The sequence below is a fragment of the Emydura macquarii genome, unplaced genomic scaffold (assembly GCF_026122565.2).
Source record: "Emydura macquarii macquarii isolate MOO-44397 ecotype Brisbane River unplaced genomic scaffold, CSIRO-AGI_Emac_v2 contig_2676, whole genome shotgun sequence".
Lineage (NCBI taxonomy): Eukaryota > Metazoa > Chordata > Testudines > Chelidae > Emydura > Emydura macquarii.
In genome coordinates, this window is record NW_027132813.1 from 48835057 (window position 1) to 48859887 (window position 24831).

At 45.1% G+C, this 24831-nt stretch overlaps 1 protein-coding gene across 2 annotated transcripts; it reads left to right on the forward strand.

The window, feature by feature from the left end:
* The first annotated feature begins 19 nt into the window (after positions 1–19).
* CD93 (CD93 molecule) lies at positions 20–24564 on the forward strand. 2 transcript variants are annotated; one of them, XM_067564684.1, is made up of 3 exons: positions 20–1931; positions 24077–24175; positions 24362–24564. In XM_067564684.1, exons 1-2 carry the CDS (start codon positions 85–87, stop codon positions 24081–24083), a joined length of 1854 nt encoding a protein of 617 aa, XP_067420785.1. In that variant the 5' UTR covers positions 20–84; the 3' UTR covers positions 24084–24175; positions 24362–24564. The 2 variants fall into 2 exon arrangements, with proteins under 2 accessions (XP_067420785.1, XP_067420786.1); XM_067564685.1 differs by having other exon boundaries at positions 24477–24487.
* The last annotated feature ends 267 nt before the right edge of the window (positions 24565–24831 follow it).

Consider the following 24831-nt stretch of genomic DNA (forward strand, 5'->3'; position numbering starts at 1 on the left):
TTCTGCAGAGCCTATCTGTACATCTTGTGCCTGGGACAGCAACACTGATCCTGCTGCTTTGTGCCCGACCAGACCAAAGCAAAAATGGGATTTGCTCTTCTGTTCTTCCTAGGCCAGGCACTGCTTGGGGGGGTGCCCTCATGGGCCACCCAGGAGGCAGAGGCCCTGTGCTCCGGGACTGCCTGCTACACCATCCACTGGGGCAAGCACCATTGGGCGGATGCCCAGGGCAAGTGCAAGGGCAACGGAGGCAACCTGGTGACTGTGAAAAACGAGGAAGAGGCCTTGCACATCCAGGATCTGCTAGCCAAGCTGCCTGGGAGGGAGGCCGAGCCAGAGGGGCAGGTGAGGCTGTGGATCGGGCTCCATCGGGAGAAGGGCACCTGTTACCAGCAGCACCAGCTCCTCAAGGGCTTCAGCTGGGTCTGGGGAGGGGAGGAGGAGAGCCACTACTACGGCTGGCTCTGGGAACCCCGGGAGACCTGCACTGCCCGGCGCTGCGTGACCCTGCACTGGAACACCACCGCGCCCCGATCTTCGAGGCTGGGCTGGGCCGACGGGCCCTGCAGCGCCTCCACCGCCCGGGCGCGGGGCTACCTCTGCAAGTTCAGCTTCCAGGGCATGTGCCGCCGGCTGGTGCTGGCCGGGCCCGGCAACGTCACCTACAACACCCCCTTCGGCGTGGACAGCGCCTCCCTGGCGGCCGTGCCCTTCGGCTCCCTGGCGGCCGTGTCGTGCGAGCCGCGGGGCCAGGCCGAGCCGCCGGAGGCTTTCCTGGTGTGCAAGGAGCAGGCGGCCGGCGGCGCCTTCGAGTGGAGCAACCCGGGCCCCTTCTGCGCCTCCGCCAGCCACGGCTGCGCCTACAGCAACGGGGGCTGCCAGCACGAGTGCCTGGAGCTGGCCGGCGGCTCGTTCCGCTGCGCCTGCCGCCGGGGCTACCGGCTGGGCGGGGATCTGCTCTCCTGCGTCCCCCTGGACTACTGCAGCCCCCAGCCCTGCCGCGGCGGGGAGTGCCTGAGCCGGCCGGGGGGCTTCCAGTGCAGCTGCCCCGCGGGCTACGCGCTGGCCGGCGACGGGGTGAGCTGCCAGGACGTGGACGAGTGCGGCGGCGGCGGCCCGGGGGCGGCCCCCTGCGAGGGCGGCTGCGTCAACACGGCGGGCAGCTTCGTCTGCACCTGCCCCGCGGGCTACGAGCCGGCGGGGCCCGGCGGCCGCCAGTGCCGGGACGTGGATGAGTGCGCCCGGGGGGAGCCCGCGCCGTGCGCCCAGCTCTGCACCAACACGCCGGGCTCCTTCCTCTGCTCGTGCCGGCCGGGCTACAGGCGGGGCAGCGGCGACGCCTCCTGCCTGGACGTGGACGAGTGCCTGGGGGAGCCCTGCCAGGAGCGCTGCCTCAACCAGCCCGGCAGCTACCGGTGCCTCTGCCAGCCGGGCTGGGCGCTGGCCCCCGACGGCGTCTCCTGCCTCTTCTCCGGCACCAGCCCCGCCGGCAGCTCGGCCCCGTCCCTGCGGCCCCAGGGAGAAGAAGAGCCGGAGGCTGGGGGTGGCCCCCCGGCCGACACACACCCTGCTAGCCAGAGCCCAGCCCCGAGCTTTGAACCAGCCCTCCGAGCCGAGCCCGGGGGTGCCGAGCGCCCTGGTATAGCAGCAGGCAGCAGCACCCTCCCGCCCGCTGCCATCAGCAGGGCGCCGGGGACTGGGCAACACATGAATCCCGACTCTGACAATGCCCCCGATGGCCCCAAACTGCTCCTGTATTACATCCTGGGCACCGTCGTCGTTATCCTGCTGCTTCTGGGTTTTGCTCTGGGTTTGCTCATCTATAGGAAGAAGAAAGCTCAGAAGGGAAAGAAGAAATCCAAGAGCGCCACAGACAACTACAGCTGGGTGCCTGAGCAGGCAGAGAAGAAAGCGGTAGACAATGAGTACAGGTAAAGGCAGGAGTCTGCAGAAAGGGGGGAGGGGGCTCGCTTACAGCCAATAAGGTAGCATCAGGATTATCTGAAAAGGCAACACCAAGAATAATTGTGTGCAGCAGAGCATATTTCCCATAGTATATAAAATGATGCTTTCATTATGTCACTTTACTTTTGTTTTCACTTTAAAACCTGGGGTTTGGCAAGTGTATACACAGTTCAGAGTGCCCCTTACATTGTAGGTGTGCTTCTTTCCATTCTTAAGTGGCAAGAGAATCATCAGTCTTCCAGTTAGATCAAGATCTCCATGCCTTTCCCACTGAAATCAGTTTCAAAATTCCGACTGATTTTAACAGGACAAGGGTTAGGCCCACTGTGATAGATTGCTTTTGAAAAATAAAGGCAATCACGCTGAAGAGCTAATTTGAACTTTTAGAAAAGATAAACGTCTTTACAATCAGAATAATTATGGCCCTGATCTTACAAACACTTGCGCACATGAGTAACTTTATGCGGCTGAGTCCTAAACCCCTTGAACTCAATGAGGCTATTCATATGTGCAAAGTCATTCCCATCCATAAATGTTTGCAGGGCTGGAGTTTAGCACACTTTGCAAACTTAGTATAGTGTACTTAGTAAACTTTGACAAGTTAGATAAAAGGTGCTTCTCAAAATGATTGAGGCATAGGACAAGAAGGAAATGGGAGAGGTAGAAGCCAAGGTGTGGGAGGTAATAACTTGTACTATAGATCTAGCCAAAGCATCACGATCTGTAGGTAAAACACTAAGATGGAGGCATTTAGAGGAAAGTCATCTTAACCTGGTCCTGCACATGCGTTGAGCTCCCCTTGGTGCTTGGCCTCTGTGAGGAGTGTTGGATTAGGTCCATTGGCTCAGATTCTCAAAGGCATATAGTTGCTAGCTCCCACTGAAATTAATAGGAGTTAGGAGCCTGTATACCTTTGACAGTTTGGGCCATTGTTGCTAAGAGGAGCGGTAAAGTGACTATAGAGAGAAGACAAAAGAGGACGCAAGAAGTTAGGAGAAGGTATTTGAGGAGGAGTTGCCCATCAGTTGTCACTTAGGATAGAAAATAACCCCCTCCTTCCCAATACAGTAATATCAAAATCCAAACCCTGCCTGTTATATTCAAATATGTATGTATTCCCGTGTCATGGAAGCTTGTAAGTAGTCCAGACTGAGTATATTTGTCCTTCACTGCATTGATGAGAAACTGTCCTGGATGTAGTGTATTTGCTGATTAGGGGAATAAGGACATCCCCTTCAAAATTCAGTCACTTTTCCCACGGTGAAGTCATCCATGGCCCTTGGATGGGTGTGCAAGGCCAGGGGAAAGGTGGGTCTCCTTTAGCCCCTTGCATGCTGCATGTAAGAGCCAGTCGCAATCTTAGTCCCTGTATTCATTGTTCCACAAGTGGTAGGGAGGAGATTGAGCCATGGCCCCCATGTCCCTTTCTGTGCTAGCTCACGGATTTTTTCCCCTTAGACATGTTGTGTGGCTTTCACTGTGCTATGCACCATTGCTGCCTGGGGTATGTTTATGGAACTGTATTTATGACCAAGCAGATTTTTTTGTCAGATGCGATTAATGATTTTAGGTGTCTCCATTTCTGGGTGCGCCGTAGAAGAGATCTAATACAGGCCTGATTTTCAAAAGGCCGGTTGCTCAGGACTTTCTGAAAATGAGGCCCCCGTTAAGGTGTTTCAGATTGGGCACCCCCAAAATGGAGGGATCCCCCAATCACTTGTCACTTTTAAAAATCTAGGCGTAGGGTCCAAGGCTGGCTCCCAATCAAGTCAACACTAGTTTGGGGCTAATATACATTTAAAACTTACCGTGGGAACAGTTGTATCGATACAGTGGTGACGCTGTAAGAGCGCTTGTGTAGCTGTGTTATGTCGATGGGAGAGAGCTTTCCCACCATGTAACAAAACCACCTAACGAGCGGTGGTCGCTATGTCGGCAGGAGAACGTCTCTCTGTCCACACAAGTGCTTATGCTGGCAAAACTTATGTCGCTCGGAGGGAAGTATTTTTTTCACACTGAGCGACAGATGTTTTGCCAGCGTAAGTGCTAGTGTAGACTTTGCCATTTATTTCAGTGGAGCAGCACCATGCCTAGACAGAGTACAAAAGGTGCTAAAGAGGAACATGCATCTGGTTATAAGGGTACATATTTTCCCTGAAATACCCACCGCCTAATTCTTTCAGCTTTTATTGTGTACTTGAGGCCACATTTGAGAGAAATGTGAACTTAACACAAATCAGTTAGCTGTGAGCCTCCAAGCTACATCCTGTTCTTTTTTGTGTGTGGAGGAAAACCCTTTCCTGCTGTTTTTCTTCTCTGGTTATCCATTGTAAAAATCAAGAAAACAGGAAAATGTAGCTTCTAGCAGCTGTACGTGTTTTGAATGACTTGTATATGCTTCCATTTCTTTGGACAGTAGTTAAAAGAAGCAGTGTATTCATCCCTGGCTTCTTAGGAAGGCCTGTAGAAAATTCATACTATTTGTTTGTTATGACATCAGTCCAGTCAAGCATTTAAGCATGTGTGTGCCTTTAAGCATGTGAGTAATCCCCGTGATCAGTCCGTACCTAGGGTAGCTCACCTGAAAATGCCAAGATCAGGGCAGGCTGCAAAAGGAGAGCAGATCCTCCCAAACTGCTGGCTAACACTGCAGTTAGATTCACCAACTAGGCAGAAGCAGTGCTCCTAGCACACACACACACACACACACACACACACACACACCCACTAGTTATCAAGAAGCTAAAACAAAAAAACCACAACACAGCCCCCTTTACTGCATTTCAGTCTCAGGCTCCTAATCCGCAACTAGGGCCAGTAAAGGGATATGTTATTAAAGCTTTATTCCCTTTACCAAAGTGGTTCTTCTGATGCCCAAAGGGTTAGCCACATTTCCAGATCAATATAAGTACCATGCTGCCAGCCAATTCTTTAGTAATTAAATCTAAAAGTTTAATATAAAAGGAAAGAAACAAATAATGAGAGAAGTTAAATTGGTCAGAGCAATTGGATAAATACAAGTGACTGTAAAGTCCATATATATCAGATTCTCAGTAGAATGGTGACATTTGCAGGCTTGTACAGTCCCTCTGGTGTACATCCAGTACCTTTGTTTCATGGCTTCAGTAGCAGATGAGTTGATCCAGAGGTAGGAAGCAGGAATGAAGACAACATGGAGTTGGTGAACTGCATTTCTAGTCTCTGGTCTGCCATGTGGCTTGTTTCAAATGCAAGCCCACAGCACATGGGCAAGGAATGACTTTGCAGAGCCCCCTGACCACAGGCATGTCTCTACATGTCCTGATGACGCATAGGTGCAATCTCTCCCTGGGCTCGTTATAAAAATAATGGCCCTCAATGAGATATTATTGCTGACACTAATTTGCCTGGGATGTAGCCCAGTAACACAGCACAAATATTTGGAAATAGACATATAAAATACATATCCATAATTTACAGTCCAATGGCAATACTTACACAAATGATATTATATTTAGCAAATTATAACCTTTCCAAAGGTACTTGACATGGCATATCTCATCTGAATTACTGGAATTTTGCAATATGGATATTAAATAATATTGTAAATGGTCACCACTAATCCAGCTAGCGTCACAATCCCAGCAACAGGACTAAAGATAAAGTTATGCATGTGTTTAAACACTGTGCTGAGTCTGGCCTGTATGTACAGTCATACCAACGAGCTTCAAGGTTCTGGAATTGGTAGATTTGCTTTGAGGAAGCAAAAATTTCAACATTTTTATAGTCCTCAGTCTTTCCCTATTCATTTTATGGGAAGACAGTATCCAGATGTTTCCATGTTAACTCTTTTCACCCAAAATGGAAGTATAGGTGTGGAATCAGAAAGACACTGTAAAATCTAAAATATTTGTACAGGTTACTAGTTCAACCCATAATCCTGATTTCTTTTAGTATTATATAAATTTTGTATATTCTGGTGTGCATCTCATAGGATTATGACTAAAAATTCTAATCAGTTAAGGCCACCAAAAACATTGATATGCTTTGATATGGATTTTGCTTTCACTGCCCTTTACCTCACCAGATTAAAGCTCTTGAGTCTAGTTTCATCTCAGTTGAGTTACACCAGAAATGAATTCAGCCCTTGCTTTCATTTTGCCATGGATCAATTTTCTTGATTCAGTCTCTCATTTAGGGTTCAATACAAAGCCGATTGAAGTCAGTGGAAAGACTCTCATTGAGCTTTAGATCAAACCTTCCACAGTACTAATGGAATTTACCAGTGCTTAAAATGCACCGGTCAAATCAGCCTGCAGGCCTGGGGAATAAAATTGCTAGTAATCCAGCCATCTTGCTGAGATGCTCAAATTTTTAGTACCACCCAAGGAACATTTCTTCTGATTGGCTGCTTTCCCCACTTGCCCGCCTTCAGTGATGAGCAGCTAATCTGAGCAGCTGGAGAAAGCAGACAGAGTCTTTCCCGCCTTCTCAGCAACCCAATACTAGTCTCACAGGATGTGAATGGGGAGCGTAAAGAGCCCAGCAGCTCAGAGGGGCTCTGATCCCTCTTTCTCCCTCCCCTCCTGTGAGCAATGGGACAGCTCCTCTGCACCTCCCCATCCCAGCAATACCAGACCTGGGCAGGAGTACAAGAGGCCTTCACTGTAGCACTCCCTGCCCCTTTCCTCCAGGCCTGGGAAACAGTGAAGAACTCCAGGAGATACGGGAGGAATGGAGGTGAGACTGGGTAGGCAGAATGATGGGGGCAGGCAGATGTGGGGTGATAAGACCCCCAGCTTTTTCACATCCTTTTAATCACTGGTAATTTCCTTCCCACATATTGAAATAATACATGCCAAAAAGTGTTCTGTTCATTACAGGTAGCATTACTGCATCAATGTTACACTTGTATATGGTGATATTACAGATGTTTCAAACAGTATTTTCCTTTTTTTTGTTTTGAAACTGTATCCTCAGTGGATGCATTGCTATTCTGATGGAAGCATGTACGAATAAAATCTGAATGAAATGTGTCATTGATGCTTTGAAATAAACATGATGTTAATACTAATTGATGCAGTACATGATAATCATTTAACTGCGATGTTTCAAAAAAATTTATTAAAACTGCCCCCAAACCAAGAACTTTTGGCCTAAAACTGACAAAGAACTGTTTTTTGGTTTTCAGATTTTTTGTTTTTTAGGAAAGCAGACAGCCTTTGTGAAAAATGTCATTTAGTTTTAAAAAAAATTGACAGAAAACTGGATTTTGATGGAAAAATTTTGACCAGCCCACTGATAAATTGTCCTTGCTGGTCAAGATTAAGGCATATTGGCAGTGCCGTGCTGGAAAACTATCTTGTATTGTCACTGCTCGTGCAATACCTGCTCTGTACAGAGGACTTTGGTTTCTAGAGCTGTCGATTAGGAGCCTCTCCTCTAATAACAACTAAATATGTATATTAATGAAGCACTTAGAGGCCTCAGGCAGAATCAGGGCCCTTTTGTTCTAGGTGATGTACAAATGTTTACTAAGTAAAGGCTCCTGCTTGCAAGAATTTAAGTCTAAGCCAATGGAATGCACTCAGACAGACCTACATGGAACCTTTTGTAGTTCTGTGAGGATCAGGAGTTTACTCATGTAAACTCACTGTAGGGGCACGGAAATCACAAAGTTCTTTAAAACAGCAAATTTTAATCGTTTTTAGGGTTACCAAGATAGATATGCTCCGCTGATGAAAAATTCATCTAAGAAAAACTGAAACATAAGAAAAAAATTGAACTAGCCTGAAGATTCTCATTTCTGCAGCCCCCATGTCCAACCAATCACAGAAGTTTTCTTTAAGCGGTATATTAAAAAGGATGTTCTCTACCGGCAGCTGGACTTTAAATCAGTTGGCATGTCCAAAACAGGAAAAACTTTTCTGGATTCATTTTGGCTAATACCAGTATCTGCCATATGAAGAGATGTCTAAGATTAGGTACCACTGTGATGCACATAGTCCCAATACGTATACAGGGTAGTGAGATATGTAAGTCATGCCCTGCTGCCACCTAATTTAGGCGGGTGATCTGGGAAAGAAAACAGAGATGTGATTATATCATCGCTAGAAGTGCAATACGGTGGCAGTGAACTAAGAGCTGGGAGGAACCTCAGGAGACTGACCTGCAGAAGAGCAGGAGGCAGCGTACAGTGATGATGTGCATTGAAACAGCTGGCAGGGCAGCCGGCGGAGCGGCATGGAGCAGCCCAACATCTTCCTGGGGGGGGTGTGTTTTGCTCAGAGTTCTCTGCGTGTGAATCCTGCTTGCGGCGTTTTCCCAAGTTAATGCCACGTTACTTCCCCCCACCCCTCCCTTTTTTAAAATTAGAAGTCTCTTTTTCTACACTCAGTCCCTGTGCTAGCGAGAGGGGAAGCACCCAAGAGGTGATGTATAATTGTCCCAGATTACTGGGTGGAGCTCGAGCCAGTTTTGTGTTGTATGGTTGAAAGGAACCCCTAGATAGTGAACCCGGCCCTTGTTGCTGCCAACTCCGACTGACAGAAGGGTTACACTAGGAAGACAAGAACCACCTTTTTAAAAGATGAATCCAGAAAACTTCCCAGGTTAGGAATCTGCTGTTCTCACATACGTCTCAGGGGGTGCTAGAGTCAGCAGAGAGATCGTGAGAAGGAGTCACAGTCTGACTTCCCTGAATGTGCACATCCCCAAAAATAGTTGGGCGCAGACAAGTTCAAACACCTTTATCCATTGTAAGTACAGCTGATACATCAGTCCCCACTGTTTTATCTGAAGCATAAACCTGCAATGGAGTACTAGCCGGAGGAAGTCGTTTGAGAGGCCAGTTACCCTCCTATGTGTCCAGGGAAGTGAATGAAACAGTTGCTAGAAGAGAGGAAGTTGGTCCCTACTGCCTGGTAGGGGGAAGGTCTGGGAAAAACCCAGACTACTGTTCCTTTTAGGCACCGGTTCCCAACCTGGGGTGCGGGATCCCCTTGGGGGTGGGGGGGCACCAAAGATTACAGGGGGTCTGTGAGGCTTCAGTAATATTGAGGCCATTTAATGCCCCGAGCCCGTGCTGGCAGCCTCAAGCCCCACGCCGGCCAAAGAAGCAGCATCCCTAAGCTCCGCACCAGCTGGATTGGAAGAACAGCTCCCCCCCCTAGTCCCAAACTGGCCGGGCGCTGGCCAAAGCAGAGGAGCAGCCCTCCCCACCAAGCCCCACACTGGCCAGAGTGGAGGAGCAACCCCCTCCCAGCCCCAAGTTGGCTGGGCACCTGGTGGGAGCAGAGCAGCCCTGTGCTGGCCGGGGCCTAGAGTAGCCTTGGCCAGCCTGCCTGCACCCTCCATCCATGAGGGACAGGAAGAGGCGGGCCACACGGGGCCTGCAGTGGCGGCTGTGCTGGGTAAGGCTTCGCTTCTTACTCAGGTAAGAGTCATTGATTATTATTATTTATTTATGTAATTTAGTGGTATTATTCTTATCATTCTATGTGTTTATAGGGGTTTTATGTGTTTATGGCCTTGTTGGGGAGGGAGGAGCGTCTGTTTTACCTAGTGTTAACTAGTGGAGTACTATTGTTTTCAGTGATGCAGTGTTAACTTAAATGGTCTCTCCTATTGCAAAAGAAGTTGTTTTTCTTCTGCTGTGTTTTTCTCTTCTTTTGCTGTCTCTCCTTTTTCCTCTCATGCTATGGCGCTGGTGATTAATGTTGATAGTTGTATGCAGTCAGCAGTCAATTTCAGATAACTAACTCAAGTGCAAAACATCTAGCATTCCTTTTGGGAGCACTTGAGTGAACTGGATTTCAAATGTTACTTCTGTAAGGCAAAGCCCATTGCAGTCAACGGGAGCGTTCCCCTTGATGTAAGCAGGTTTTGGATCAAGCACCTAATGAACTGTATATTAGGTCCTTTCCCCAAAATAGAAAAACAAATGACATTCTGGAACTGCTTGTTAGCTGAGCAAGATGTCAGCCCTTCATTTTTTCTAGGCATCTTCTATATGCAGTGCCCACAGTTTGCGATCAAAAACACAATTACAATGCTGCCAGCTAATACATTTTGTAACCCCCAGAATAAAAGGACTAATATAAATGTTACATGATTATAAATAAAAATACAAAAGTAATCTGCTTGGTGGTGTATGAGTCAGAGCCTCTATTGTCCTGATTAGGGATCCACCCCAGCTCACAGACATCTGCTTTCCTATCCAGAGGATTAAAAACATTTTCATTTCCAGTTACCATCCAGTTCTTCTGCATTTGTCCTTTGCTTGTAGCCAAGACAGTTCAGTGCTTTGTCTTGGCCTCTTGATCAGGTCCGCTGCTTTTCTGTGGTGCCGGACCTCACACGTGGTATGATACCTCTGGAGTGAGTAGTGTGGGAGGAAACTGGGTGACAGTGCAAATCTACGCCTGAGGGTATGTTTTTCACTGCAGAATTAACTCCAGCGATCTGCACTCCAGTTACTGTCCTGTTAGCTCGAGCTGCTACACTGCAAAATGACACTCAAGCTGTTGTGTCACACTGATGCTGTACTCGCTAGTGTGTAAAGCAGGGTTAAATGTGTTGACTGAAACTGTTTTTGGCAAAAAATTCAGATGTAGCAACATGGAAATACTTCCCCAATGTATGTTGATTTCACTGAATGGTTTCAGTTAGGGTCCAAGAAAACCTAAATTGTTTTGTTTTGACATTTTCCAAAAGAAGCATTTTGATTTTTCAATTTGAAAATGACTTTGTTTTGAAATTGCCTTTAATTTTATTTTTAAAATGTTTAAAGTTAAAAAAAATTCCCTCCAAATTGAAACAAAACATTTAATTTGAACCAGAATGGTTTGGTTTTTTGTTTGGGGGTTGTTTTTGGTTTTGGTTTTTTTTGTTTGTTTGTTTGTTTGTTTTTTGATTCACCAACACTTTCAAAAAAAAACTTTTCAGGTCAAACCAAGAGGAACTTACCCCTCTCTCCCCTGCTCCCCCCCCCCCCCCCGGGAATTGCCAGCCAGCTCAAATCTGCTCTGTGCCCAGCTCTACTAGTGTGTGGCTCTAAGACTTCTGGGGGTTCACACCATGGTTCTCAGCACTGCAGTCAGCTGAACTGTTCTGTGAATTCTTTTGCAGTGTATTGTGGGAGAATTTGTCTGTTCTTCCTGGCCAGATAGTTGAAAGTGATGTTGGCCCAAGAACTCGTTCAAGTAAAATACTTCTGGCTTGGTGCGCTTCTGTTTTGTCTGTGGCCTCTGTTCTAACCAGTGACAAGGCACGGATCCAGCTCAGAGGAACAACCTGTACTAAATGTGAGCATTAGGGTAGTTGTCCCTTTGGCAACAAGAGGAAGATACAGGGCCCAAGATATGGCGGCAGTGCCTCTTGTACATGTTCTGATGTTTCATAGAGAATGAAAATATATTTTGGCATCTTATTTTCTGGGATGGAACATCCATTCTGACGAGTGTGGTCAGCCCATGGGGCGCATCCAGGCATCCATTTGTGGAGAAAATGGGCAGCATTTTCTCTTACTAATTTTAATAAAAATGAATGCACACAAATACCGTGTATTGAAAAGTAAAATTTACTCTCAATATAACATCACCTCCATAGTCTTGTCATGCATGAGGGGAATTTTTTTAGAATATTTCCATCACCCACGTCAGAAATGTTAGGAGCCCCTTATGTAGGCAAGACTCCCATAGCTGTGGGTTATTTTAATAGGGCGCCCATTAAAACTGCTCACAGCAAATCTAGCCAATAAGTCCATTACATTTATACCCCCTTTAAAGTTCCTTTACACTGCCAGAGATGTGTAAATGAGAATCAGACCCATAATAACTAAATTGCAGTCAGCCAGTTGGACTCTGACTTTAAAGGGCCTAATGCAAAGGGTTCTAGTATGTTTTAACTTCCAAAACAGGCTAACTGAGAATTCAAGTTTTGTTTCCGAATAGGAAATTCTTGGAATGATAAATTATTATTAGTAATGTGCTAACAGCACATTGACTGTATAACTTTTGCAGCTGGGCTTATTGCAGTGATGGACACTATTTGTGATAGGGTGTCCACCCCAGATGAGGCCTGAAGGGATAAATTAGGCCAATTAAGTGATAGGCCAGGGGTTCTCAACCTTTTTCTTTCTGAGACCTCTACTCAGCATGCTCTAAAATCTCTACAGCCCACTTGTGCCACAACAACTATCTTCCTGCATATCCAGGAGATTAAAAGCTGTATTAAAGGGATAGTTCTACAGCTATGCGCACACACATCTATAATATAAAAAAAGAAAAGGATAATATAGGTACAACAATAAAGAACTGTATATTTTTGTTTTACTTACTCAGTGTGGTGCTGATCCACTGGCTGGGTGGCCCTCTGAACTAAGTCAGGAAGTGGAGGGGGCGCTCCCTCCCAGAGCCCCACCGCCCAGGGCTGTAGCCCAGTTTATTTTGCTGCGACCCCCCTGGTTGAGAACTGCTGCTATAGGTGACACCTGGAGGAAAGCCAGGGAACGCTAAGGCCTAACTGGCTAATGGAGTCCAGCTGGAGGAGGAACTGGGTCAGGTTTATAAAGCCAGGAAGCTAGCAACAGAGCAGTAGTCTGCAGCCACTCCCTAGGAGAAGGGAAGCGTGGTTGGGGCTGCAGAGGCAGGTAGCCTACAGTTAATCCCCGGGAGGAGGGAGTTTGGGCTGGTAAATCTAGAGGCGTGGGGAGAGCCAGAAGGAACAGAAGAGGCTCAGGGAAAGGCAGCAAGGCTCAGGAGGGAACAGACCTTGGCTGCTGACTAGAGGGTCCCTGAGCTGGAACCCAGAGGAGAGGGCAGGGCTGGGTTCCCCTGTCGGCCCCTGGGGAAGTGGCAACATTAGGGCAGTGCTGGAGAAGACTGTCTGAGACTGTTCGTGTGGAAGGACTTTGGGAACCCTGGAAAGGGAAATCACCCAGGGCCGAGTCATGATGAGGGGCTGCAGAGAGAGGAAGTGATGGAGTGTGACCGCTGGAAGGGGCATTGGCCTGGCAGAACTAATCCCCATAACAGCCATGAGGAGGCGCCATCCAGCGATGAGCAGAGCACCCCGTCACACCATTATTTGATATTGCGTCTGTGCTGACATGGCACCTCAGGGGTGCTGGGACAATGTGTATAGTGGAGGTGCTGACAGCCATTGAACCAAATTGTAAACCCTGTGTATATTGCACACCACTTCAAGCCAGGGGGTGCAGAACCCCCCCCTCTCCCTCCAGTTCCAGCCCCTGTATGGCGCAGTATGAAGTCTTAACTACACACTATGGGCTGGATTGTTAGTTACATGAGGTCCACTTTACACTGTTCTAGCAGGGTAAGGGGCTATCAAGCAGGCCTAAATTACATGGATATTTATGTAAATGAGTGTCTCTGTTTTTGCTATGTTGGATGTATTTCCTTAGTTATGTCTCTCGCCCTGCCCCCATGCCTCTTCCTTTGTCTGGCAAAACAAAGTGAGAAGATGTCTGAGTTCAGGGGAGGGTGATAATATTCTGTGTCCTGCCTATTCTGGATTTAGATGACTTCTTTTTCTCAGAACTGAAGTCATATTTCAGTAGCAGCTATTCCCAACAGGAATCCTGGCTGCACTGGAGTCCCACATTACCACGAGACTGCTAGAGAATTGAAAACAGACTCCTCTGTAGTAAAAGTAATCTTGGGATTTGTAGGGCTTCTCGTAAATGAGTCTTATTCTCCAAGGTGCTGAGCTCCTCCTGGGAAGCAGAGAGTAGGAGCTGCCCATGCTGCATGTCTCCCAGAAGATGCTCGGCCCTTGAGTCTGCACCGCTAAAGTCTAAAGGCCTTATTCTTCACTCCCTTGCGTAGCTCTTTTTACAAAGCGGAGGTAAAATACAAACACTGGCACATGAGAACAGAGAATGCTGATTTGGCAGCATGTGGCTCCTGTTGATACTGGACATTTAGTGATCCGTGTGAATACTAGTGAGACACGGTCTCAGCAGTATCAACAGCACCCACTTGGCACAGGTGTAAATAACTACACAAGGGGCAGAATCATGGAGAATCGGGCCCAATGGGAGTTCTACCACTGAGTTAACTATATAGGATTGAGGCCTGTATTTAGAGTATGAGGCATCAGGCAAAGAACATCCTTGCAAAAACATGGGCCAGTGTTCTTCAGTGTTCTCTTCTGGAATAGAAACCCGGCAAGTCCAGGTACAGGGCTCAGGCTTTTATGTATGAAAATTAGGCTGACTTACACACAACACCTGTCTGAGGATGTGTCGTCGCCCCCCCCCCCCCCTCCCCGACTTCATTGGGCCTTGGATCAGAACTTAAAATCCTAAAACAATGATGTCAGCATTTGGTTTGGAAGGTAGCAACCTCGATTCTCAAATGTGCTTCTGCATGGGGCTGATTTCCTCATCCCCGGTATGGCCAGGCTGCAGAAGCTTTTTGTGGTCTATTCTACAAGCTCCTCGGGAAGGAAGCCAAAAATGGGCAGAGCATTAGAATGCTTCTCTTCTCCAATCTTGCTGCATCTACGTAAGAAGCACTTTCAGGTCATGGCCTGTTGACCCAACAAATTGCATAGATTACAAAATAGAATTAATGTGCCATTGTATGAACTTTTTCTCCTCAAATCTGAGTCTCCTGGTCCACATGATAGACCAATAAGTGCAAATTCTCCCGCTAGAGAAGGAGTTCCCAAACTTTTTGTGTGCATGACCCCATTTGGAGACTTACTGTTTCCCTCAATTTTGCAAAATGGCGGCCACCGCCCAATGTGATCTTGCACACAACTTATATGTGAGATCACACCGTGAGAGAGAGTGCCATTGTGTAGGTCAAAATGGCAGTCTCCTGGTGTTGTATTTATGGAGAAGGCCAGACACATCCAGAGGCAGACAGCAACATCTCACGTGCTAAACCTGGCCCATTGGGCGCTCAATCCCATCTGCGGATGGCTGTGCAGAGGTGGCTGTGCGGAGGTGGCTGTGAGGACGCCATTTTGCCATTTGCACCGTCTGGCTGTGCCAGCATCCAGCTGAAAGACTTGAATCCAGAAGATTATTCTCTGTGGGCAGCAGCTTCAGCAACAGAGCATCCTTTCTGCTTGCACTGATAGGAGCTTATGCTAGCCTTTTCTGAGATAGGAATCTGCAGTGGCTTGTAAGCTCCTTCAGGCAGAGCCTGTATTTTCTTTTGTGCCACCCTAATTACCCTGTTGGCACTCGATAAAGAATCATTGTAAGTCACAGTCCCTGTGCTGCCCTAGTATCACCACACAAGGCCTTCCTATTTACTTACCTTTGATTCCTCTTTCTGATTTGGAATAGGAGGCACAATGGACTCATTTTATGCAGAGTATCTGCATCAGCCTCCAGCAGTGAGTCTGGTGATGCAGTTATGAGCGAAAATAAAGAATGCAAGGAACGTGCTTGCAGATACGACGTGGCTTTCTTTGAGTATGGCGTCGCCAGTGCATTTTTGTCAAGAATGAGGAAAGGCCAAAATGCCTGCTGTGTCTCACGGGGTTATCTAGTGAAAGCGTGATGCCTAACAAACTTAAATGACACTTGGAAACTCTTCACAAGGAACACACAGGAAAATCACCATCACTTGCGTGGTGCTGTAAAGAAGGACGATTGCGATTCAAGAGAGCTATGTCCAACTTTGGCCGCACTCAAAGGGCATCATTTTAGGTGAGTTACTGCATTGCATAGGCCAAGAAGACTCTCACAACTGGAGAGGCTTTGACTTTGCCACTTACAATTGAAATGCTGAAGATAATGTGTGGAGAAACTGAGGCAAACAGCCAGAGAGCTATACCACTGTCCAACAACACGGCGAAATGACGGATTGAGGCGATACCAGCAGATTAGGAAAACACACCGGAGGAGCACCTGGAAAGGGTGGATGCTTTTGCTCTTCAAGTGGATGTGAGCACTGAAGATCATGATGCACATTTCTTGTCTTTTGTGAAATACACATGGGGCACTGCAGTTCTTGAAAATGTTCCATTTTGTCTCCGTTTTCCTGGACACAAGATGGCACAAAGAATGTTTGATGTACTACATTCAACAAAACTGTCCCGTGTGATCTCCCGGTGGGCTATTGCACAGATGGAGGTCTGTCTGTGGCAGGCCACGAAGCAGGTCTGGCTGCCTTGTTAATGAAAGTTGCTCCATCAGCTGTTTGTGACATGATTCACAGAGCACTGGAAGCTAAAATTCTGAGTTCAGAACTAGGTGAAGTTTGCAGCAAGTCTCGTCTATTGTGAACTGCATCACGACAGCCTCGTCACACGTGTCTGTTTGCAAAACTGTGTGAAGACATGGGGTCCGATCATGATGTGGTGCTTTTCCACACTTGGCGCTCGAGAGGAAAAGGACTGGGAGAATTTTTTGAACTGAGATGAGCTGCGTGCCTATGCAATGGACTGCAAAAAAGGGTGAATTAGTTGATTTCCTGTGTGACCAAAGGAAGATGTACTTATGTGAGACATATTTGGAAAACTGAATAAATTGAATACAGGTCTTCAAGGAAAGAACACACATCCTTCAGCTCAGTGACTGAATCACAGAACTTCTGAAGAAAATTGTTACTTGGAAGAATAATCTATTGATGACAAACTACGAATCCTTCCGATAGTTTTGCAAGTTCCTGGTTGACAGTGAAATTATTCAGCCTCACATACAGGTGATGGCTGAGCATCTCAGCCAGATGGAGGAACAGTTTGCATCCTGTTTCCTCCAACTTGGACATGACAAAGTATAACTGGCTGCAAAATCCCTTTGAGTACAAGCCTGATGCCATGGACTTGCCAGGAACTGAAATCGAATAGCTCATCAAAATTTCCTGCAGTTGATTCTTGTGAGGAACATATGTCCGACTTTCTCTCACGGAGTTCTGGTTCACCATCAAGAATGAACATCATGTACTCTCAACACGCTCCTTGAAGCTGATGGTGCCATCGTGAGCACATATTTGTGTGAAGCTGGATTAGCACACTTGTGTCCATCAAGTCTTGGTCTCTGTCTACCACTGATGTCACATCAGAGATTAGATGTGCAATTTCTCCCTTGTCTCTGGACTTGGAAAAACTGTACCGCAACAACATGCAAGCCCATGTGTCACATTAAAGAGCATTAAATAATCTATTTAAGGTGTAAATTCCTTGGTCGTGCTGTTGTTTTGTTGCTGTCTGGGGTCACAGGAAACATTAAGTCTCAAAATGGAGTCATGCAGGCAAAAAGTTTGGGAGCCCCTGGACTAAAGAATAAATATATGGGGCATTTTGGGTGTGCAAGGAAATTAAGGATCAGATTCACAGTTTGCAAAAGCTGGGGTTAATTGAAGCGGTGGCATTGTGAAGTTGAGGGCTGTGAAAAGCTTCTCTTTATAAAAGCAGCCAAACAGATTGTATTTAAAAAAAGTTAAAAAAAAAAAAAAAAAGTGTGTAGAGAGAGCGATCTGATCCTTTGAGACTAGCACATTCCTCCTTCCCCAAAATTTCATTCCGGAAATATTTGTAAGAATTACAGATGCATGAATGTTCAGAAAATCTCGGGTCTACAAACACTGATCACTGGGAAATGGTGGGGTTTCTGGTACTTACAGTATAACATTGTTTAGCTGCATGAATATGTGTATATAGTATTGCCAACCCTAAGCATTCCAAAATCATGGTTGGCTTAAAAATCTTGAGATTCAAAAACAAACCAACTTTGGGTTCTTGTTGTTTGTCTTCTGACTTTTGAACCTGTAAGATTTACATTTTCCAGGTTTTTTGTCCAACCACAAAAGGCAAATTTTTGAATTATTATTATTTAATTTAAATAAGAGTTTTTCAGGTCATACTATGATTCCAGGAGCTGGGGCTTTAAGAAAATCACCAAATGTCACAAATTCCATGAGATAATTCCAAGAGCTGGCAACAGCAATATAGGCAAGCCTAGATACGCATCTAGGGGCCAGAACCCAGCTGGTGTAAACTGGGGAAGCTCCACCCAAGTCAATGGAAGCCTACGCCAGCTATGGATCTGGCCCTAAGACCTGTATCAAGAAACCACAATGAATTCTTGTTATTTCCTTGTGGTCAATCATACTGAAATGACTTAATATTTTTTCATTGTCGTTCTAATGTGTTCCAAGATAGGTGAAAGTTTAACTTGGATGGGCTTCTTCAGTATTCCTAAACTGGCCCACATTTAGGCATAAAAAGGGTTGTAATTTCATTTTTAGCTGCCTAGGTACAGCATATAACTGGGGATTTCCATGGCTTTTGAGAAAAAATAAAATCTGTCCTGCTTGTCTGTGTATAACCCATCTGCCTTCTAAAGTTAAGAGCCTTATTTTAAAATCAAACAAACAAAAAATCCTTGACATTGTCTTGTGAGTGACCAGAGATCAGGGAAAACTATTTGAAATGTCCCCTATCAGCACTACTTTGGCATAAAAATGGCAGTGACATTTTAGATGACTCAGATGAAAAAAATTAAAGGTCCCTCTTTTGTTATCTCACCGGACACCCGGCAGCGTTTCACCATAACTTTGTAAACTGTACTGCAATGTGATTCAGAGACCGCTTTCAATCAACCCCCACTAAAGGAAAAGAAGTACATCTGGAGGAAATGTTTCAGTGCATGTCATAGAGTTTAAGGCCAGAAGGGACCAGCAGATCATCTAATTTAACCTCCTGTGTATCACAGGCCTTCAATAGTACCCAGCACCCGCACACTCAACCCAGCAGCCGAAATTAGACCAAAGTATTACAGCCCACAGGAGACTAGACTATTGTATCACAGGCAGAGACTAGGAGATGCCGAGGTGCACCAGTTTCTGAAGCCCCCACAATGGCAGGGAAATGATTAAGTGAGAGACACCCAGATAATCCTGGTAAATCACCTGCATCCCCATGTTGCAGAAGCCAAAAACTCCCAAATCCAACTGCGAAGTCCACATGATCATATGCTGAAGGTGGTGTGAGTTAATTGAAGCTGAAGATCAGCAGAATAAAAAATGATGATTAAAGGAAAGGTCAACCCCCACTGAAATGTTGGTACCGTGCAGCTTTCCAGCTGAGAAACAAGGAATAGGTGTAGAATCTCACTTTGTTTCATCTCTTGGAGTTGAGCTGGTTGCAAAATGCCATCATTTCCCCTGGAAAATTTTGAAATAATTTTTATCAGTCAGTTTTTAAAAAAAAAAAGTTTTTTCCAGCTTAAAAAAATGGTGAATTTTTTACTGAAAATGTTGCGGGTTTTTTTTTCCAAAATGAATTTTTGTTTTAATTTTCAGTTTTTAGCTTTTGTACCCCTCCCTCTCCCTTGCCCTGTCCCACCACCTCATTTTGCCATTGAAAATGGGGAGGAAATAGAGAGGGGGAAAAGGCAAAAAATAAAATACAGAAAAATGAAGACCTGAAAATAAAAAATGTTGGTTTAGTCAATATTTTTGTTTGTTTTGAAAAAAGGCAATTTTGGGGAAAAGTTGAACTAAAAATGTTGACTGCTCTGTGTTAGAGCCACATTCTGCCCCTACGCTGCTGAAAAAATCTGCAGGTGTGAAAGCAGCACAGATGATTGTATCCTTTCTATGTTGCCAAATGCTGCTGGCATTTTTCTCCTTATGAAGTTTTTTTCTGAATATGGGCAGGTTTAAAAGCACATTATGGGAATGTTCCCTTTAAAAGCAAACATGGGGGATCTGGAAGGATGACAAAGATTATGGGTAAACTGTGCCCCTTTTGGGTGAATTATTATTAGAACTGGCAAAAAAAAAATTCAGGGCACCAAAAGTACTGGGAATCTGGGTCAAATCTGGTGAATAGCTTTGGCAAGCAGAAAAGGATTTTTTTTTAAATGTCAAAACTGTTTCAAAATTAAATGTTTCAACTTTTTGTTTTTAAATGCTACTCTGTTGTGAAATTTAGCTATATTTATTTTTAAGGGGTGAAACCCCCTACCCCACCCCACCCAAACCTCCCAAAAAATCTTGATCTTGGATTAAAAAACTGGCAGAAACCAAAACAGAAACCTGAATTGGTTTTGTTTATTTTTCTTTTCTGTGTATTTCCAGCATTAACTTTTATTTTTGTTTTGGTGATGAAACCTCCCTCCCCCCCCCAAAAAAATCAGTTTCTGTTTGAAATGAACCAAAAATTTTGGAAGGATTATTTTGGTTCATCCCCCACAGCAAAGATCAGTTATTAAGTCATCTCTGATCATACCAATGGAGTGATTGGCAGCTGTCTTGTATGTCTGTCTTTCCTGGGCTTTTTTCTCCCATCTTTCATCTTGGATAGTCATTTGCACCTATGCAAAGTGAAAGTAAAGTATGGTAGCTTTGTACATCTACTTTGCACGTATATAAATGACTACATAAGATACAGAGCAATGGAGAATCATACCACAGAGGATTTCTATACACTAAGAAAAAAGGTCACAATTAGGTTAGCGTTAGCTAACCCTCACCTAACACCATCTCTTCCCCATGATTGACCTTGACCAATTAAATTGGGGTAAATGGTGTTAACCTGCATCTACACTACAGAAAAGGTCCTGGTTATGACTGGGTCACATAGCTATCCCTGACCTAGCCTCCACCTCTTTCCTAACCCAGGCAAATCCATAGCATTGAAATGAAATCGTGCAAGCATTTTTCTTGTATGCATTAGGACTGGAATTTTCAAAAGTGCCTAAGAAAGACTGGTGCCTGTGTCCCATTGAAAGTCCATAGCAGAGCTGTTAAGGAAATGGATTATTCCTCCTGCAAGAAATGTAGATGAAAATGGACTGAAATGAAAAACTGAAAACCCTTTTTGGCCAAGTTTTTTTTTTCCCAGTGAAAAATAAAGTTTTGAAGGAAAGCAGACCCTTTCCATGAAAGGCTTTCCAATTAAATGAAAATTAACTTTCCAGAGAAGGTTCACTGGAAATTTTTTGACCAGCCCTAGTCAATAGGAGTTGGGTGCCTTACTACTTTACTTCTTCTGGAAAATCTCACCCTTGAGATCCATTACTGGTTATCACCTCAGGTAGCATCCAGTAGAAGCCAATAAAGATGGCCAATGGATTATCTGGGAATTTCTGGTAGGAGAGCATTTCTTCCTAACTCTCTCAGGAAATCAATTTACATCCTGAAGCACGAGGCTTGGCACGGTGTAGTTCTTGGTTAATTGATAACTTTGCAAAGATGTGGTAGTCACAGGAGCACCCTAGATAGTTAATGAAATCACTGGTTAGCTTATATGTCTGCATTTCACACTAACTGCATATTCATATTCTTGAGAAAACTGTATGGGTCTGCCTCACTACTGTGTTATTCCAGTGATGTGGCAGCATAGTTCCATTGATATCAGTGGGGTGACCCCAGAGCCGTAGTGCAGTGGTGAATCAAGGACTGTCGTCAGCTGAATTGCAATGCCTGGAACATGACTCCGCCAATTTCATCGCCCCCTAAGCGGTAGAGAAGCTACAATGTCATTAGTCTTTCTTCACTGTCTGCCACTGCTCTGGAAATGCTGGGAGATGATGATTGTGCTAATGTTTGGCAGTATGGCATCCAGAAACATGATAAGTTAACGGACCTCAGGAGGCTGACTCATCTGACTGATATGCTTCTTTCCCCTTGGTGGGTGAAAGGAAAAGGACAAGGAGCTGCCTTCTGCGAAACACAAAGCAGAGAAGATATTTTTCAGATCTAATTATTGTTCTGTTCTAAATTAAAATGCAATTTTGGATTACAAGTTCCAAAGCAAAAACAACGCTGCAGTCTAAGGCCAAAGGGAAACACTGGGTAATATGTGGTGGAATCTGAGGTTCTGATCCAGCAAAGCATTTAAGCATATGCATAACTTTAAACATGTGAATAGTCTCAATGGAGCCAATCAGTCTACTTGCATGCTTTAATTTAAGCACATACTTAAGTGCTTTTCTGGATTGCAGTCTGAGGTCTCTCATTTCCTATAGCGAGAGACTAACAGATATGCTCTACCACTTCTGGAAGGTCTTTTCCCTATTTTTAGAAGAAATTTGGTACATCTGTCTTTTTCCAGATCTCAGACAGGGCTCCAAACCTGTAGGTCATTCCACCTGCAGCTGTGAAGTGGGAGAGGGGGAGATAATTTGTAGGAGATTTTCAACTCCTTTGCGGCTTTGCAATTTACACTGCTGAGCAGGCGCTCTTCTGGAGTAGGCTGACCTATCAATGTACCACGGAGCCAGAAGCTGCAGATTTTCTGAGTCCAGAAAGGGAGGCATATTTTGCTGGATCTGGCCCTTTTTGTATGTAACTACCTAATGTTGTTGCAGGAGCCACCAGGTTGCACTCTTACACATAACCTTGCAAAACCACTTTTAGAGTGTGAGCAATGTTCAGTCTTGGAAGAAAATACTGTCTTGTTGTTAGTGTTATGATGGATATTCTTTTGGGGCAGCTGCAGCAGACAACACGAGAATTTGCTCTTTGCCTTAATCTCACTAGAGTCAATTTTGGGGCCCGAGTGGCTTCCTGGGAACCTTTCGTTGGTGTTCAGGCTGGGATTTCTGGAAGAGAGGGTTGCCTGAACACTGTTTGTGACCACTTCTGTTCTAGGACTGGAGTGTATCGTGTAAATAAACAAGTTACACTGAGAAAACACTGATTCCATGTTATGGATTTCTGCTCGCGTGGAAGCTGATCAGTAAGTGGTAAAAGACAGGAAACAAAGGGTAGGAATAAATGGTCAGTTTTCAGAATGGAGAGAGGTAAATATAGGGCCCTCCCCTCCCCCCCCCCTCCGGTATCTGCACTGGGACCAATGTTGTTCAATACATTCATAAATTAACTGGAAAAAAGGTAACTATCCTGAGTGATTTTGCCACCTGTTTTAAGTCCAAAGCAGGCCACAAAGAGATCTCACTAAACTAGGTGACTGGGCAACACAATGGCAGATGAAATTCAGTGCTGATAAATTCGAAGTAATGCACACTGGAAAACATAATCCCAACTATACATAAAAAATGATGGGATCTAAATTAGCCGTTACCACTCAAGAAAGAGATCTTAGCGTCATCATGGATAGTTCTTGGAAAACATCCGCTCAACATGCAGTAGCAGCCAAAAAAGCTAACAGAATGATAGGAACCAATAGAAAAGGAATAGATAATAAGATGGTAAATATCATAATGACATTACATAAATCCATGGTATGCTCACACCTTTAATACTGCGTGCAGTTCTGGCCACCGCGTCTCGAAAAAGATACGTGGGGATTGGAAAAGGTACTGAGAAGGGCAACAAAAATGATTAAGGGTATGGAACAACTTCCGCATGAGGAGAAATTAAAAAGATGAGGACTTTTCAGTTTGGAAAAGAGATGACTAAAATGGGATATGATAGAGGTCTATAAAGTTGTGAATGATGTGAACAAAGTGAATAGGGAAGTGTTATTTACTCCTTCACACAACACAAGAACCCAATGAAATTAATAGGTAGCAGGTTTAAAACAAACAAAAGGAAATACTCCTTCACACAAGTGGAACTCGTTGCCAGGGGATGTTGTGAAGGCCAAAAGTATAACTGTGTTCAAAAAAGAATTAGATAAATTCATGGATGATAGGTCCATCACTAGCTAATAGCAAAGATGGTCAGAGGTGTAACCCCATGCTTTGGGTGTCCCTAAGCCTCTGTTTGCCAGAATCTGGGACTGGACACGGGGAGATGGATCACTCTATAATTGCCTGTTTCATTTGTTCCCTCTGAAGCACTTGGCATTGGCCACTGTTGGAAGACAGGATACTGGGCTGGATGAGTCATTGGTCTGACCCAGTATGGCTGTTCTTATGTTTTGATGAAAGGCCCCAAAATTCTGCTACTGCTCCTCAGACACAATAAGAAAACAAGGCAGTTGTCTTCTCACTGTCATGTTTGGCAAGAAATTAGCCAAAACTTAGTCGCTGCAACAATATTGTTTACAAACTCGTCAGGCTTTTGATATTGTTATTGGCAATTAATGCACCAAGTGGGTTTGGAATGCCCCATTACCCCTTATTCCCAAAAGACAAGTGAATTGGGGGAGGCGAAGGAAGAGGGAAGACACGCATACCTCTCCTGCAGAGGTAAGTCTATATAGTAACCTCCTAGATAACTTGTTTCTACAGGCTATAGACCAACTTGGGAGTGGTCCATCTCTGCTCTGGGGCTCAAATAGCCCATGGCTATCTCTAGAAGGACTCTTCTGCATGGCCACAGGATAGCAGGTAAGCATGGGGAAAGAGGGCAAGCATAGGGGTTGGAGGAGCACGAGAGGCAAGGACCTCTTCCCCCTCTGATTCAATCTTGCATGACTCTTCCCCCTTTGATTTAACCTGGCCAACTCTGCATCTCACCAGAGGGCAGAATTTGAGAGATTTATTGTTATTCCCCCCCTGTCTCTTTTTGTACAGCAGGAGCCAATAACCACAGCTTCCTGTAGCCTGCGTGGCTGGGACTGGACTGGAAAGGGAATAACATCATTGGAATGAACGAAGTAACAAGTGATATTGATTTGTTTCCCTGCAGGGAATTCCAGAAGCTAACTGTTGTGATTCCATTTTATGGTAAAATAACTGCTTTCTAAATTGAAGAAAAGGATCAAATACACTTTCCTCTGAATGACTGAGATTTAGATGTTTGTTTTTAATTTTCCTTTTGTGCTGGCTGCACTCCGACAGGATAGGGGAGCCTACATACAAAAAAAACAAAAACAAAAAAACAAAAAAAACTCTCTGGAAGGGATAAAGTTGTTAAAAGGTTATACTTTCCCCAGTAAGTCAAATTTTACTGTAAAGGGAATGCACTGCAGCCTTCTCTTCATTGAATACATGATCCAAAGTATTGGGTGAGGGTCAAACTAGTTACATGTATTATAGGTTTT